The sequence below is a fragment of the Alternaria atra genome (genome assembly GCF_907166805.1).
Source record: "Alternaria atra isolate CS162 genome assembly, contig: 29, whole genome shotgun sequence".
Lineage (NCBI taxonomy): Eukaryota > Fungi > Ascomycota > Dothideomycetes > Pleosporales > Pleosporaceae > Alternaria > Alternaria atra.
The window spans coordinates 398,910-412,325 of record NW_025091327.1 but is presented as its reverse complement, the minus strand read 5'-3'; the positions used below and the strand labels follow the sequence as shown (position 1 = coordinate 412,325).

Sequence of the window (13,416 nt, the reverse complement as noted above, 5' to 3'; positions counted from 1 at the left end):
TCAATGGACTACCCTCAGCCGTGTATAGATGCACGACTGGACACCGCTGTACTCGCATTTCCATCCCAAAGTTTCACTGTTTTGACAGCGGAATGCTTCGGTTCGTGACATGAGAAAATATTGACGTGAGTGTCGTTGACAGCCGCTGCGGCAATCATCAGTCGATGGGGATGGAAGGCGGTAACCGATATAGGGGCAGATCGATCCCGAAGGAAACCTGAGTACGGCTCAAGGTGAGATACGGGTTGACCGTTGTTTATGTTGAAAATCTTCACACGGTGTCGTTGCGTGCCACTATTGATGTCAGTATGTTCCGCCCTGTTTTCGTGTCATGGGCACTTACGTAGCGAAAACCGGAGCGTGCTCATGGACGCTGAGCGTCCTGAGCGTGTCGGAAGTCGCTTGTATAGTTTTCACGCTCCGGTCCCAGCGGATGTCCCATAGTTTGACTTCACCACCACGACAACCGCTCACAAGTTCACGCTGACCGCCACGCTGTAGATGAACGTTGGTGATCCATTGCTTGTGCTCTTTCCAAACCTTGACCATGGCGGTGGCGGGCTTTTGGCGCTGATCATACACTCGTATGGCACCATCACCAAAACCAGCGACAAACACGTCTCCCTCGACCTGATCAGAGGTCAAGGATGTGATACAAGAGCCTGAACGTGCCGGAATATCCTACTCAAGTCAGCTACAATATCAAGAGATGCGGGAAGCGCAACTTACATTTGTGCATACTTCGGTCCCTGCGTTCCATACGCGAATGACCTTCACGTCCCCAGCGACCAGAATCAGACCTCTACCTTGCTGCCAATCGAAGACCAGCCCGGCATTCTTGTTGCTCGAAACAAGATCTGTAAGGGCTCGGAATCCCGTCACTAGTTCCGTCTCGCCTTTACGATCATAGTTGCGGAATATCTTAATGACTCCGTCCGAAGATCCGGTCATTAATAACGCCTGGTCATCTTCGTTGATGAACCGTACGTCCGATATCTTCGATTCGGGAGGATTTCCGTTGGAGAAAGAATTGATCCTGCTAACCGACTTTGAGTAGTCGAAGATATTGACGGTATCCCGTGTATCTGTCACCACCAGATGATCTTCGAACTGATGGAAACACATTTTCGCAGGTTGGCTGAGGTTGTCGAAATACCCTCGGGGCACATCCCAACGATTGGAGACAGCAATATCTTTCAACGGCTGAGTTTCGGCAATAATCCTGTCATTACGGTTTCTCCGCCAGAGTCGGCCATTGTAGTCGGTGCTTCCAGGCTCATCGGCCTCTGTGGGCTTCATCTGGGGCTCACGGAAGTACTCTACGGACCATTCAAAGAAGACACTCTTGAGTGGGATCTCTGGCTTTTCCGATAGATCCCTGTTTTTGAATCCTCGTGATGTTGGCTGCTCTACGACGTGATATTTCTCCGGAGTCTGAGGACGCGACGCCGACGGGACACTGGCGTCGTCAGCAGCAGATCTCCCCGATGGTCTCTGCTTAGGACCTGCTGATTCTTGACCGGCCCAGAGGTTCTTTAGTGAAGCACCAACGCTCGTAGACTTTCGGATGCCACCGAAAAGAGACAGGTATGTCGAGTCTTTGGTCGGTGTTGGTGGATTTGAGGCTTTTTGAGGCGTAGAGGTCTCTTCTACTGTGCGGCGCATGGGACGAGGAGCTGGCGCATGTTGGAGGGCTTCGTCTAGTTGAGGTTGTACGAATTTGGCTAGAGACGATTCGATAAGCGCGATCAGAATGTAATCGACGACGATTTCAGCGTCTTTTGCAATTTCTGGATGTGGATCCACAGACATGACCAATAACTCTTTCCATATGGCGGAGTATATGGTGTTCTGCGAACAGGACGTCGATTCTGAAGCACTGCCCGTCGCTCCTGTACGTGTTTTCATATAGAGCGTCTCAGCGCTTTTGTCTTCTGTCTGCTTTGCGTCTGTGTTGGCGTGGTCCTCCTGTAGTTGTTCGAATGCGGCGACTATGAATCGGGTCTTGTAGCGAGCAACAAATGTCGAAAAGAATATGAGCAGTTCTTTGCGGACCATACTATTACCATCCATTGTCATGATAAGGATCATTGATGCGATTGACTCCTCGATGTTAGCCACCTGGGGAGTGACATCGCGAATGCCGAGGAAGGATGCCAATGCGTGCAACATCGCAGCTCTGACCTCAGCAACGGGATCCACGATAAGTTCGCATAGTCGCTCGTGTGCCATGCACCTGATTCCGACCCACTTGGCCTCTTCGTAGTTAATCCAAAGCTTGCTTAGGCAGAGACACGACCATTGCCTCAGCAACGGGTTCTGCATATCTTTGAGATGATCTAGGCAGCTCTCTACAAGTTCGGTACTCAGTGAGGCGCGTTGTCCCTGGTTGTAGTCCTTGCAGAACATGGAAACGATGAAGGCGCACATTGCGCGGTGTTCACTCGCATTCTGAATGGGTATGCCTGGGTGAATTTAGCTAATGTAAAGTTTTGTTGGAGCAATTTTGTATACCAGAATTGGGATTGAATATATTGATGAAGTACTGGTAGCCATTGTCCTTGAGAAGATCCGCTTGGCAGGATTGATCAACTGCGAGAATGCGAGCCCAGATAAATACCATGACTGGCTTGAGCTCGTTCGCTTGAGATTGTAGTAGTTTGAGGACGTATGGGAAGATGCCAATGCTGAGCGCGAGATTTACAGCCCAAGGACCATGATCTAAGAAACTTGACAGCAGGATAAGCGCACGGAGACGATGCACTTGACTGAGCAGTACTTGGAGCACTATGGGAAGTTGTTCCGGTACCTTTTGCTCCACTGCGCCCTGCGTCAAGTATACCTCGAAAGCGGTCAACTGTTCGGAGAAGAAATCAGAGTGCTTATAGTTGAAGTCCTTTTCGCCCCGAGCTTCAGCCTGCAGATCCGGAAGCTGAGCCAAGATCAGCTCAACCGCCAAGTCCCAGCTGCGCCAGAGGGGATGGTTATGTGTTTGAGGGATTTCGGGATGCGAGACAGGGTTGCAGTGATATGCGCGCATGATGCGCTGTGCAAGAAGATAGTTGCGGAAGAGGGCGGCGACCATCAAGTCCTGACGGAACAATTTCTTAAAGAGCGGCTTGGAAAGAGAATTCCAGGCGATGGTGTCAGTAATGGCCGTGAAGATCCAGTTCAGCTCGCCGATAGGCGTTCTACGCTCAGAGACTTTGCCTGGGATATTGTGGGCATCTCGCAGGCTGACTTTAGTTGGGAGAGGGTTTTGCAAGATAAAGAAGCGTACCGCCATGGTTATGGGGTCGGTCAGACAGGAGGTGAAGATGTCAGCAGGTAACTCTGGGTTAGTGGGAAGAGATTCACGCTCTCTACATGCTGCCAAATGGATGCAATCACTAAAGTCGACATGCTCGACGCTGGGATCTCTCCGGCGCGCCTCCTCAAACTCGGCCTGGTGTTTCTCGGCAAAGCGGTTGAAATTGCTGATGATAAGGCCAGCATCGGAGCAGTCGTAAACGAACAGACTTGGTGCGCCAATCCAGGACTGCAAGTCGTAGAGCGACAAGGGAATGTACTGTGTATAGTTTCTGTTGAAAACCCAAATTTCGCCTGAAGAAGTAGGTTTAGGAACGCCATGGCCGTTGTAGTGAAACAAGACTCGCTCATTGCGGGCATTTCGCCGGAGAGTGGAAGCGTACTTTCTAGTCTCTTCCGTTGTAGGGTCCAGCAGCAGCTTGTAGCGCGTGCGCATGCTCAGCTGCTCGTACTGGGTCTGAAGGGCTTTTCCGATCTGGTTCATGGGCGTGTGGCCGGGCGTCTGGGAGGTGACGGTCGGGTCGATCCAGCACTCCTCCTTGGCACACGGGTTGGTCTTGATGACGTCCGGGGGATCAACACCAATGTTCAGGCACAAAGCAAGGACGGCCGAGACAGTCTTGAGGCGGTCCCGCATGCGCCATTCTTGGACTGGGAATGCGCAGTCTTCGCTCTTAGGGTGGCCGCCGGTCTCGTGTTTCTTGTCGGTGTAGTACATGAAGAAGTTTGAGGTGAGTAGGTTGCTGTACTCTTCCGAGTTCAGTTGGTCGTCCCAGCCGTGACGGATCTTGAAGTGGCCGTCGACGCTTCCCTCGTCGGCGCTCTCTGGTGGTAGGGCAGGATGGCGAGGCCCAAAGTCACTTTTCGCACGTAGGAAGCTGGGGCGGGCAGACTGAGGGCCGATCGAGGCAGGGCGGGCGGGCGGCGCATGTTCGTCCATGTGAGAGGTAGACGATGCATCAGCGGCGACAGCGGTGCTAGGACGCGAGGAGGCAGCGGCAGCCTCGAGGTACTGGGAGCCGTTCATATCGACAGGCGCTGGGGCGTGCGAGGCAAGCGGGTTGGGGTGGGTGTGGCCGCTGACGAGAGGTAGTTCGTTGGCTGTTCTCATGGTGAGCTTCAGCGAGCAGTGACGGTGTTGACAGGGCCCATAGCGCGAGGCGGGCGATGCGCGTGACAAGGAGACGCGTTTGGGTGAGAGAGGGAGAGAGAGAGCAGAAGTCAGGAATCCGGGACCGTCAAAGGTGGTGACAATTGCACGTCTATCAAACTTGTTCTCATCAACGTCGGGCATAGGTGAGAGCTCGACAGTTCATAGTCGTCGACGCTAGGCCCAAAGCAGCACCGCGGTGAGAGTCGAGCTCCACCGCAATTGACGACGCGGCCATGGGAGCGGAAAAGCAACGGTCCAGCACTGATGCAGTCCCGAATGGTTCGGGTGGGGATGCTGGCTGGCCAACGGTGTGAATACTCTGGCTAGCCTCTGCATACATGTCAACGCGCCCTCTTATACCTGAGGTTCTTTTGCAGGCCTTCTGCGTACTCCGGCGCGACGCAGCCAATGACACCGCCGCCTGTCTCCTAGCCTCGTCGGCGTCCGCTGATCCTCCCGGACACTTCTCAGGGGCGGCGCGCAGAGTGAACAGGGCTGGGGAGAGACTAACCATCGTTGTTCCGCCTGGTCGTCTTTCCCTTGTGCCTACATCTGGCCTGCTCAACCTTGGAAGTGCCGCCCTTGGAATTGCTGCGCCGTCTGCGTCCGACAGCATTACGCCTCTTCTGCACCCGCATTCCCAGCATCGCATTGCTCTGGTCGCCGCCATAATACATAGATATCCCCAAACGTTACCACTGTCCATCTCTCCCACGCTTCTGCTGTCTTCCCCCCAGCCGTACGACATGCGCGCGCGCCCCGTCCATTGCTTCGCCTGATCACTTTACTCTCACCAGCCAGCATCTGGTCGTGTCCTCTCTCCATCTCTATCCCAGGCCGAATGCGTGCGCGATAGGCCCCGGCTGCTACTGCACCAACGCCCTCGCAGCACCACCACCGCTGCCGCCGCCATGTCTTTTCTCTTCGGCAAGAAGAGCAAGCAGCAGGCCAACAACGCGCTGCCACCAGCCATCAGAGAAATAACCTCGTCAGGTGGCCCAGGGCAACCACCCCCGGCCGTCAATGGATCTGGCTCTCGCGAGATTGAGAGGACCCGTGGAGGCTCCCAATCCCAGACACCTACTCCCGGAGGCAGCATAAACAACTCGTTGAGCTCTCTCCAAAATCAAACCCCTGGAAATGCGCCCACCCCTGAGCCCAAAGCACTGCGAGAGAAGGCCGACACCAACATCCAGGTGCGTTGTATGACAAGTCCATTATGCTGCATGTGCGCTGACTGCCACAGAATACGAACCCCAGATTTGCCGGCAACTCACCAGACTCCCCGTACCCTTGGTCCTCCCGACGGCTGAACTTCACCGCAGGCAATCCCTTCCCGCGATACGGCGCTGCTATCAATGCCACGGCTTCCAAGGATGGCACGATTTACCTCATGGGTGGACTCGTGGGCGGCGCGACAGTCAAGGGTGATTTGTGGCTGACTGAGATGGGCAACGGTAGCATGGCCTGCTATCCCATTTCCACAACTGGAGACGGTCCTGGTCCTCGCGTGGGTCATGCTAGTCTACTCGTTGGCAATGCCTTCATCGTCTTTGGAGGAGACACGAAACTGGCTGACAACGACGACTTGGACGACACCCTATATCTCCTCAATACCTGTGCGTAGAATCCGGAATCACCTTTGACTTCAACTAACACTTCACAGCTACAAAGCACTGGTCGCGCGCACTACCGCAAGGCCCTCGTCCCACTGGTCGCTACGGACACACCCTAAACATACTAGGCTCTAAGATATACATTTTCGGTGGACAGGTCGAGGGCTTCTTCTTCAATGACCTAGTAGCTTTTGACCTGAACTCGTTGCAGTCATCCGCAAGTCGATGGGAAGTGTTAATACCAAACACTAAGGAGCAGGCTTCTCCGCAGGGCAGATCACCACCAGCACGTACCAATCATTCCGTGGTAACGTGGAATGACAAGCTCTATCTGTACGTATCACAGTCATTTGCCTTGTTCACAATCCCGTGTACTAACTATCGTCAGATTTGGTGGCACCGACGGGATTACTTGGTTCAACGATGTCTGGACCTATGAGCCACGCTCCAACGCGTGGACAGAGCTTGACTGCATTGGCTACATTCCTGTAGCTCGCGAGGGTCATTCTGCCGCCCTCGTCAACGACACCATGTACATCTTCGGCGGACGTACCCAAGAAGGCGTCGATCTGGGCGACCTTGCAGCCTTCCGGATTTCATCCCGCCGCTGGTACATGTTCCAAAACATGGGGCATTCCCCCTCAGCCCGATCGGGCCATAGCATGACTGCGTTCGGAAAGCACATCGTCGTCTTAGCTGGTGAGCCCAGCTCTTCCGTCAGTGACAGGAACGAGCTCAGCCTTAGTTATATTTTGGACACCTCCAAGATAAGGTATCCGCCCAATGAAAGTGCTCCTCCACCGCAGCCGCAGAATACCCAGCGAAAGATGAGTGGCGGTGAGAGAAGCAATGTGCCTCCCGCTAAAGTCGGCTCCCCTCCAACGCGCGAGAGTATGATGCCTGGTTCCCAACTCACAAGAGCCCCAGAAAACATGGGAAACGGGGTGAACGCAGGATCACGGTTGCCTCGTGCAGCAGGTCAGCCACCTCCAGGTCCTCCTCCACTCCAGCAACCCCCACAGCCCCGCGAGAATGGTGCTGGCGCACAAGGTGCCCCGAAGCCCCGAAGCAAGACTCCTACCAAGAACGAACGTGGATATGGCCCACCTATCGACACTGGAGCTGTGTCCGCGCTAGATAGAGACAATATGTCGCCTGTGACCCGCGAAAGTCCGTCTACGAACGACATGCAACGGAAGGCTTCGATGGACGCTGTAAGCCAGCAGACCCCGAAGCAGTCCATGGACACTACGCGCTCCGGTAGCACCGTATCACGGAACACATCCAAATCTCACCGTCCGCAGCCTTCCCAGGATAGCACAGACCAAGCAGCAAGGCAGTCTCTAGAGACACAACAACAACGCGGATTTGTTCGTGAGGTTGAGCAGTTACCCAACGAGGGCCTAAAAAACGCGTCACTTGCGAATGATCAAAGAAATACCGACCTTGTTAGAGAACTAGAGCACGTCAAAAGTCGCAACGCATGGTACGCCTCGGAGCTAGCACTTGCCCGTCGAGCAGGCTACAGCTCGGGTACTTCGACGAGTCCTGTATTCGATGAGCGATCGGCCGACGCTTTTCGGGACGAAGACAGACCCTTGTTGGAGGCGCTCTTGAAGATGAAGACCGAACTTGAACGAGTACAGACCTCAATCAAATCGCAAGGCGACGATGCCGCAAAGAGAATCGCTGAAGTTGAGAGACAGCGGGACGCAGCTGTTAGTGAAGCCATATACGCTAAAACCAAGTTAGCGGCTCACGGAGGTGGTAGTCAGAATGGAACTCCCCAGCCAGATGGAGCTCGAAGCACGAATACACCGGACGCTGATCGACTCCAAGATATTAGTCGTCGACTAGCTACGTCTTTGGGGGCTCAAGGTGACCTGGCTACCAAAGTGGAGCATTTAACCCGTCAAATTGAGGCCGAAAGGAAAGCGAAACAGCTAGCCGAGGAGACCGCAGAAGCTGCACAGAAACGTGTACAAGAACTGGACTCGACCCGACAAAAGGCCACGGCTGAATCAGAGAGTCTACGTGCCGAGTTGCACGAAGCTGAACGTATCGCAAGAGAAGTCTCCACTAGCGCTGCAGAAGCGGAATCGGCATCGAAGCTATTAGCGATCGATAAACAAGAGCTGAGCGCCAAGATTGCTAAGGTTTCCGAAGAGTCAAGAACTCAGTCGGCTGTTATTCAGTCTCTGCGCGATGCGGTCTTTGCGTCCACGGAGAAATCAACATTGCTGGAGAAGAAGCTCAACGAGGAGCGGACTACGAGCGAAAACCTGCGCCAGAAGTTGAGCCAGCTTCGCAGTGAATATGAGGCACGCGTACTGGAGCTGGAGACTATGTCACAAAAGCTCCGTGATGCGGAGGAGTTGGCGGAAAGTCATGCAGAAGAGGCACGCCTTCATCGGGCCACCGTTTTCTCTGGTCTTCAAACGATGACGGAGCGCTCTGAGGAAGATGGCGCCAACCATGACGAGCGGGTTGTAATACTGCAGCAGCAAGTCGAATCTGCAAACTCTATGGCCCGCAAAAACCAGACAGCAGCTGATCAGGCGTCGGAAAAGCTTCGACGGGCTGAAGAACGAATCGCTGGTCTTGAAGCCTATCAAGAGCAATCTAGTCGTGAGGGGCTTACCATCCGTAAACAACTACAGCAGGCTATGCGAGATGTACAGCTCTCCGAGGCCGAACGAACTGAGCTTCGCCAGCAACACGAGCGTTTGCGCCTTGAGAGCAATGCATTTGAAGTTCAGCTCAAGACTCTTCGCAATCTCCTTGACGAAAGAGGTGTGAACGCTGTCGACTCGCGACGCTCAAGAGTACTAGACAGTCCAAACTCAAGGTTTGGCACACCTGAACTCAACCGAGTTCGCGAGTTGGAACAACAGGTAGACTCTATGACCAAAGCACATGAGGAACTGCGTTCCATGTTCGAGGAGCGTGAGCATGAGGTCAGCAAAGAGTGGGAGGAAAAATTACAGGCACTTCACAACGACCACCAAGCTGCTGTCAAGTATCTCCGGGGTACAGAAAAGATGCTTTCGAAGATGAAACAGGAGCTCGATCGCTACAAGAGTGCGAATCTCAAGCTCGAGGAAGAACTCACCCAAGTGAGGCAAGACAAGCGTAGTTCCGCTGACGAAGCCGATCACACCAAGTGGAACGCAGAGCGTACGGCACTTCAGTCTGAACTGGACAAGGCACGGGAGGACATGGAGGCTACCGTTACGCGTTTCGAGACCCAGTTGTCCAAACTGCAAGCCGATCTGGCTTCCGCTCGCGCCGATGCCGAAACGGCAACGAATGCTACAAAGCAGGCCGAGCATCAGGCAGCTCAGTTCCAGGCAGATCTCGACTCGCTCCGCCGTCAGTATACACAGACTGAGGAACGTGCACGCGAAGCTGAGAGTCGGGTCCAAATGTTCCTTGACCAGTTTGAGTCATCGGTCGATAATTACCGTCGCCAGTCCCAGGTTCCGACCGAGAACAACCTTCCTGAACACAGCCGCCACCATGCCCACGATAGTATTGCATCGGCTGAATCTCTTTACAGCCGCAATGATGGCTCCAGTACCCCGGAGGCTACTAACCGTCGTTCATCTACTGCTACACGGAACTCCATGGCTCTCGATAACCTTGCCTCTGAGTTGGATGCTCTCAGGAGTCACTGGGAAACCACCAACAAGGCTTACCGATTGAGTGACCGCTTTGATTTCGAACGCATGCCCGACAATGATAACACGGATGTAAATGAACTTTCGCAATGGAGGAAGAAGGTGGAGAGCGAGGATGGATTCCAAGCTGCGGCGGGTAGTCAGGATTCAAAATCCGTTCAGCCGGCTGCTACCATGGCCTCGCCGACACAGCTCCACGGATCTTCGTAGAGGTGCATACGAACCTTGAACCGTTTTTGCGCTGCTTAATGGATTGGACACGTGTTCAGCGATTTGTAAGGCGCAATCTGGTTTTTAATTTCTCTTTCTCATTGTACCATCATGTTTCGATGGGATTTCGTTTTATACCATTTGTTACTACTGCAGGATCTATGACTGAAGACCTTTGGACTTTCTGCGCCTTGTTACACTTTTTGGCAGTCGGTTGACGTTACTCGCTTTCCGCATCGATTATATGGCGGTCGGCATTCCATGTCAGGGGAGTTTAAAGAGTCGGGGACAATCACAGGCAAATGTTAACTTCGACACACATTAATGTATACGAATCAATCTATCAAGAAGTGATTAATGCACTTGCGAATCTGGGTTGTCATTGCTGCCGAAAATGAGGTTATTGGACCGACGAGCCACACCTTTTGGGTGTAAGTGAAGGTGAAGGTGGCTCGACATCACTAGCGTGTGAAACTTCTCGCTCTCCCACGCGGTACAATAGAAACGACAAAGCTTGAATCGCCAGATCTGTCTAAACAATATGATGGTGTGGGAGTTGCGAGACTAATCCGGCTTTCAGTAGGGTCATTTACAGCGAGGAGTTGTGCGCTATTATCCTACGTCTTGACAATGGGAGCATGTCACGTTTGGGCAGCAAATGGTCTAGTATAACGTCTTTACTTCCTCTAATCTTTTCCTCTCAACAATCTACTTTCTACTCCTCAACCTCCATCATCGCGCAACTTCTCTTCTCTTCCCTTCTCTTCCGACTTTCCTTGCCTTTGACGCTGGTCATCACTGAACATTTTATCCTCCTAATCTACTTCATCATCGGTCTGGTACCGCTCTTTTCAAGCAATAATGTCTTCAACCCATGATCCAAACTCTCCTGCCCGTTCAGAGAACTCAAATTCGTACATTGATGTGCGCGATGCCTTTGCACCTCTCCCTGAGTTACCTGTCAACTGCTCTGGTCAGCACAATGATGCCGGTTATCATGAACACGTCGACGATCTCGGCAGTCACAGTATCGTGCATGACGCCTTCGTAACGCTTCCTGCACTACCCGACAACGACTTTGAATCCAACGATTTTGGTCATATTGACTTTGGACACAACGACTTTACCAGCAACCACGAAATCGCCGAATACATCCCTGATGAGTTCGATCCGGCCTTACAGCTTGCACTCGTTCCAGCGCAAAGATACAACGGACCCTTAGCACCTATGTTCGACGAATTCACCGCACAACGCAACAACGAACCTCAGGTACTAAACAACGACGATTCCGACCTCGAAGATGTCGCTGCACGCATACTGTCAGGAGCACTCAGTCCACGTCAACAGGCCGAGGCCATGAGCTGCATGTCCGAGCACAGCATGGACAAGCTGTATCACGACCTGATGCGCTCTCGTGGGTTTCAACTAACGTTGTTCACTACTCCAACTGCCATTCCAGTCGATAATCCATCCGCCGTGCCAAACGCCATATCATTAGCCATTCCAGTTGTAGCTCCGTCTGCCATCCCAGTTGCCGGTCCAGCCGCCACTCCATCCGGGATACTCAACGAGAACAACTATACGCCCGTCGCTTGGGAGCCTCAGCCAGCTTTGGATCCTAACGCTCCTCCGCCACCTCCGCCTCTTTATCCAGCATACACCGGTCGGTTCCAGTCTGGCCCAGCTGCCAGAGCATACCGAAAACGCAACCGCATAGTACCCAAGTCTCATGCATCAGATGTCGAGCGTGTCAAGCGTTATGGACGTAAGTAACACACAGTGCACTAGCTTTCCAATATGAAGTAATTTGATTTATTTCTAGGCATGTACTGGGTACGACGCATCTACGAGTCTATGATTGACATTTCCAACGTCAGTGACAGCGAGAATTCCATCCACCGAACGCGGTTCATGAAGGAACCAGCATTCAATCCCCTGGATCTGGAAGCCGCGGCACACCATGTATTCGATGAGTCCTTGGCTGTACACGAGCGAGGCTGGGTCCGACCCATCATTTACCACAAAAAGGTGGTACGCGGCAAGCTCACAGACGTCAGCGAGAAGTGCTTGGAGAGGCGGCTAGCTCGCATCTGTCTTTGCCTCCAGCAGAAGAAGGCGACGGTCGATGACGCCGTTCGTGGAGGTGTGACTCTTGCGCTTTTGTGTGATAATCCAGAGGCGAGAGGCTTTACCAAGCTCTCCAATAACACCGGTAACGCAAAGCGTGGAGAGCGACTGAGGGCCGCCAAGGAGGCGGAGGCGGAAGCGGAGGCGGAAGAGTCTGAGGAAGAGTAACCATGAGTATTGGTGATGATGATGGAGGCGATGGATGACGGATTGGCGACGAGGAACTGATCTTGGCTGGATGCCAAATCTCCACTGCTGTTCGATACCCGTTCCCTTTTTTTTTGGCTTTCTGCTTTGGCGGCTGGCCCGCGCAAGCATGAGGCCTTTATACCCGTTCAATATCAACTGTCATGTCACATATTCTCTCCAAGGCTCAGTAGAACTTGACTCCGCCGACGCTCTCGACCTCTTGTTTGGGCAAGTCACTCTTTGCTGTTTCCTTTTTGTCCTTGCCCGAAGTATGGGCGGCCTCTTGCATAGCAGCATCTCTCAAGGCCTTCCTCTTCTTCTTGCTCTGGAAAAGAGCCTCTTCGTTCTGGATATCTTTCAGAACTATGACATGTCAGCTTTCACCATATCTAGTATTGGTGTCTGTGAGTGTCGACTTACCCTCAGCCCATTCTCTCTCGTCTGCTTCATTGCCCGTTCCCAAAGCTGCTTCAACCGAGACGTCTTCCCCCTTTTGTACGCGCTCAATGGCCTCCCTCAACACACCAAGCTTCGCTTCGGCTCTACGAAGGTTGTGTGCCCTCTCCTGCTTCAACCATAGTATCTGAATGGCCTGGCTGCCGACAAGCAGTCCAAGAATAATGTACGGGGTAGCGGGGTTCCATTCTTTGCGCCTAGGTTGCTCGGAGCGGGTCTTGAGTGGCTTGGGTATCAAGGAGGCCCAGAAGCTCGGCTGGACAATGCGGGGGATAGACAGGAAGCGTGAATGCGGCAGTGGGGGTGCTAGCATGGCGAAAGCGCGCGCATGGGGACGCGTAGGCGCGATTAGGGCGGTTCGATGTACTACCGGCATGCGTAGCAGCTGGCGGAAGAGACTGGACGGGTCCATGACTAGACTTTGCTTCAAACAGGCGGGCTTGAGGCGCGTGGGATGAAACTTGTGCTCTCATTGCCCTCCGGGGATATTTTCTGATGCAGTGGCTCGAAGCAGTTAGCGCTATTGGAGATGCCGAGGTCCCAGTGCATCTCACATAGTGCTTGATCAGTATCATGTCTCTCTACATTCACAACACTCGAATATGGGCAGTCTTGCACGAAAATACAGCGCGAAGGTCGCCGCCGAGAGTGGCGGTAATGATGTCCTCTCACCGTT

The 13,416-nt window shown here is 53.3% G+C and overlaps 4 protein-coding genes across 4 annotated transcripts; 2 read left to right on the top strand and 2 right to left on the bottom strand.

Annotated features, from left to right (window-relative positions):
* Positions 1-14: 14 nt before the first annotated feature.
* On the bottom strand, positions 15-4,420 carry ALTATR162_LOCUS8424 (uncharacterized protein; the record flags this gene model as incomplete). The annotated part of the gene is made up of 4 exons (XM_043316054.1): positions 15-294; positions 344-681; positions 730-2,465; positions 2,515-4,420. 4 exons carry the CDS (start codon positions 4,418-4,420, stop codon positions 15-17), a joined length of 4,260 nt encoding a protein of 1,419 aa, XP_043171989.1.
* A 953-nt stretch (positions 4,421-5,373) lies between these two features.
* ALTATR162_LOCUS8423 (uncharacterized protein) lies at positions 5,374-9,968 on the top strand (the record flags this gene model as incomplete). Its single annotated transcript, XM_043316053.1, has 4 exons — positions 5,374-5,658; positions 5,709-6,081; positions 6,129-6,411; positions 6,467-9,968. The coding sequence occupies 4 exons, from the start codon at positions 5,374-5,376 to the stop codon at positions 9,966-9,968; spliced, it is 4,443 nt and encodes a 1,480-aa protein (XP_043171988.1).
* An 861-nt stretch (positions 9,969-10,829) lies between these two features.
* On the top strand, positions 10,830-12,263 carry ALTATR162_LOCUS8422 (uncharacterized protein; the record flags this gene model as incomplete). Its single annotated transcript, XM_043316052.1, has 2 exons — positions 10,830-11,733; positions 11,791-12,263. 2 exons carry the CDS (start codon positions 10,830-10,832, stop codon positions 12,261-12,263), a joined length of 1,377 nt encoding a protein of 458 aa, XP_043171987.1.
* Positions 12,264-12,468: 205 nt separating this feature from the next.
* On the bottom strand, positions 12,469-13,152 carry ALTATR162_LOCUS8421 (uncharacterized protein; the record flags this gene model as incomplete). The annotated part of the gene is made up of 2 exons (XM_043316051.1): positions 12,469-12,647; positions 12,705-13,152. 2 exons carry the CDS (start codon positions 13,150-13,152, stop codon positions 12,469-12,471), a joined length of 627 nt encoding a protein of 208 aa, XP_043171986.1.
* Positions 13,153-13,416: the final 264 nt, after the last annotated feature.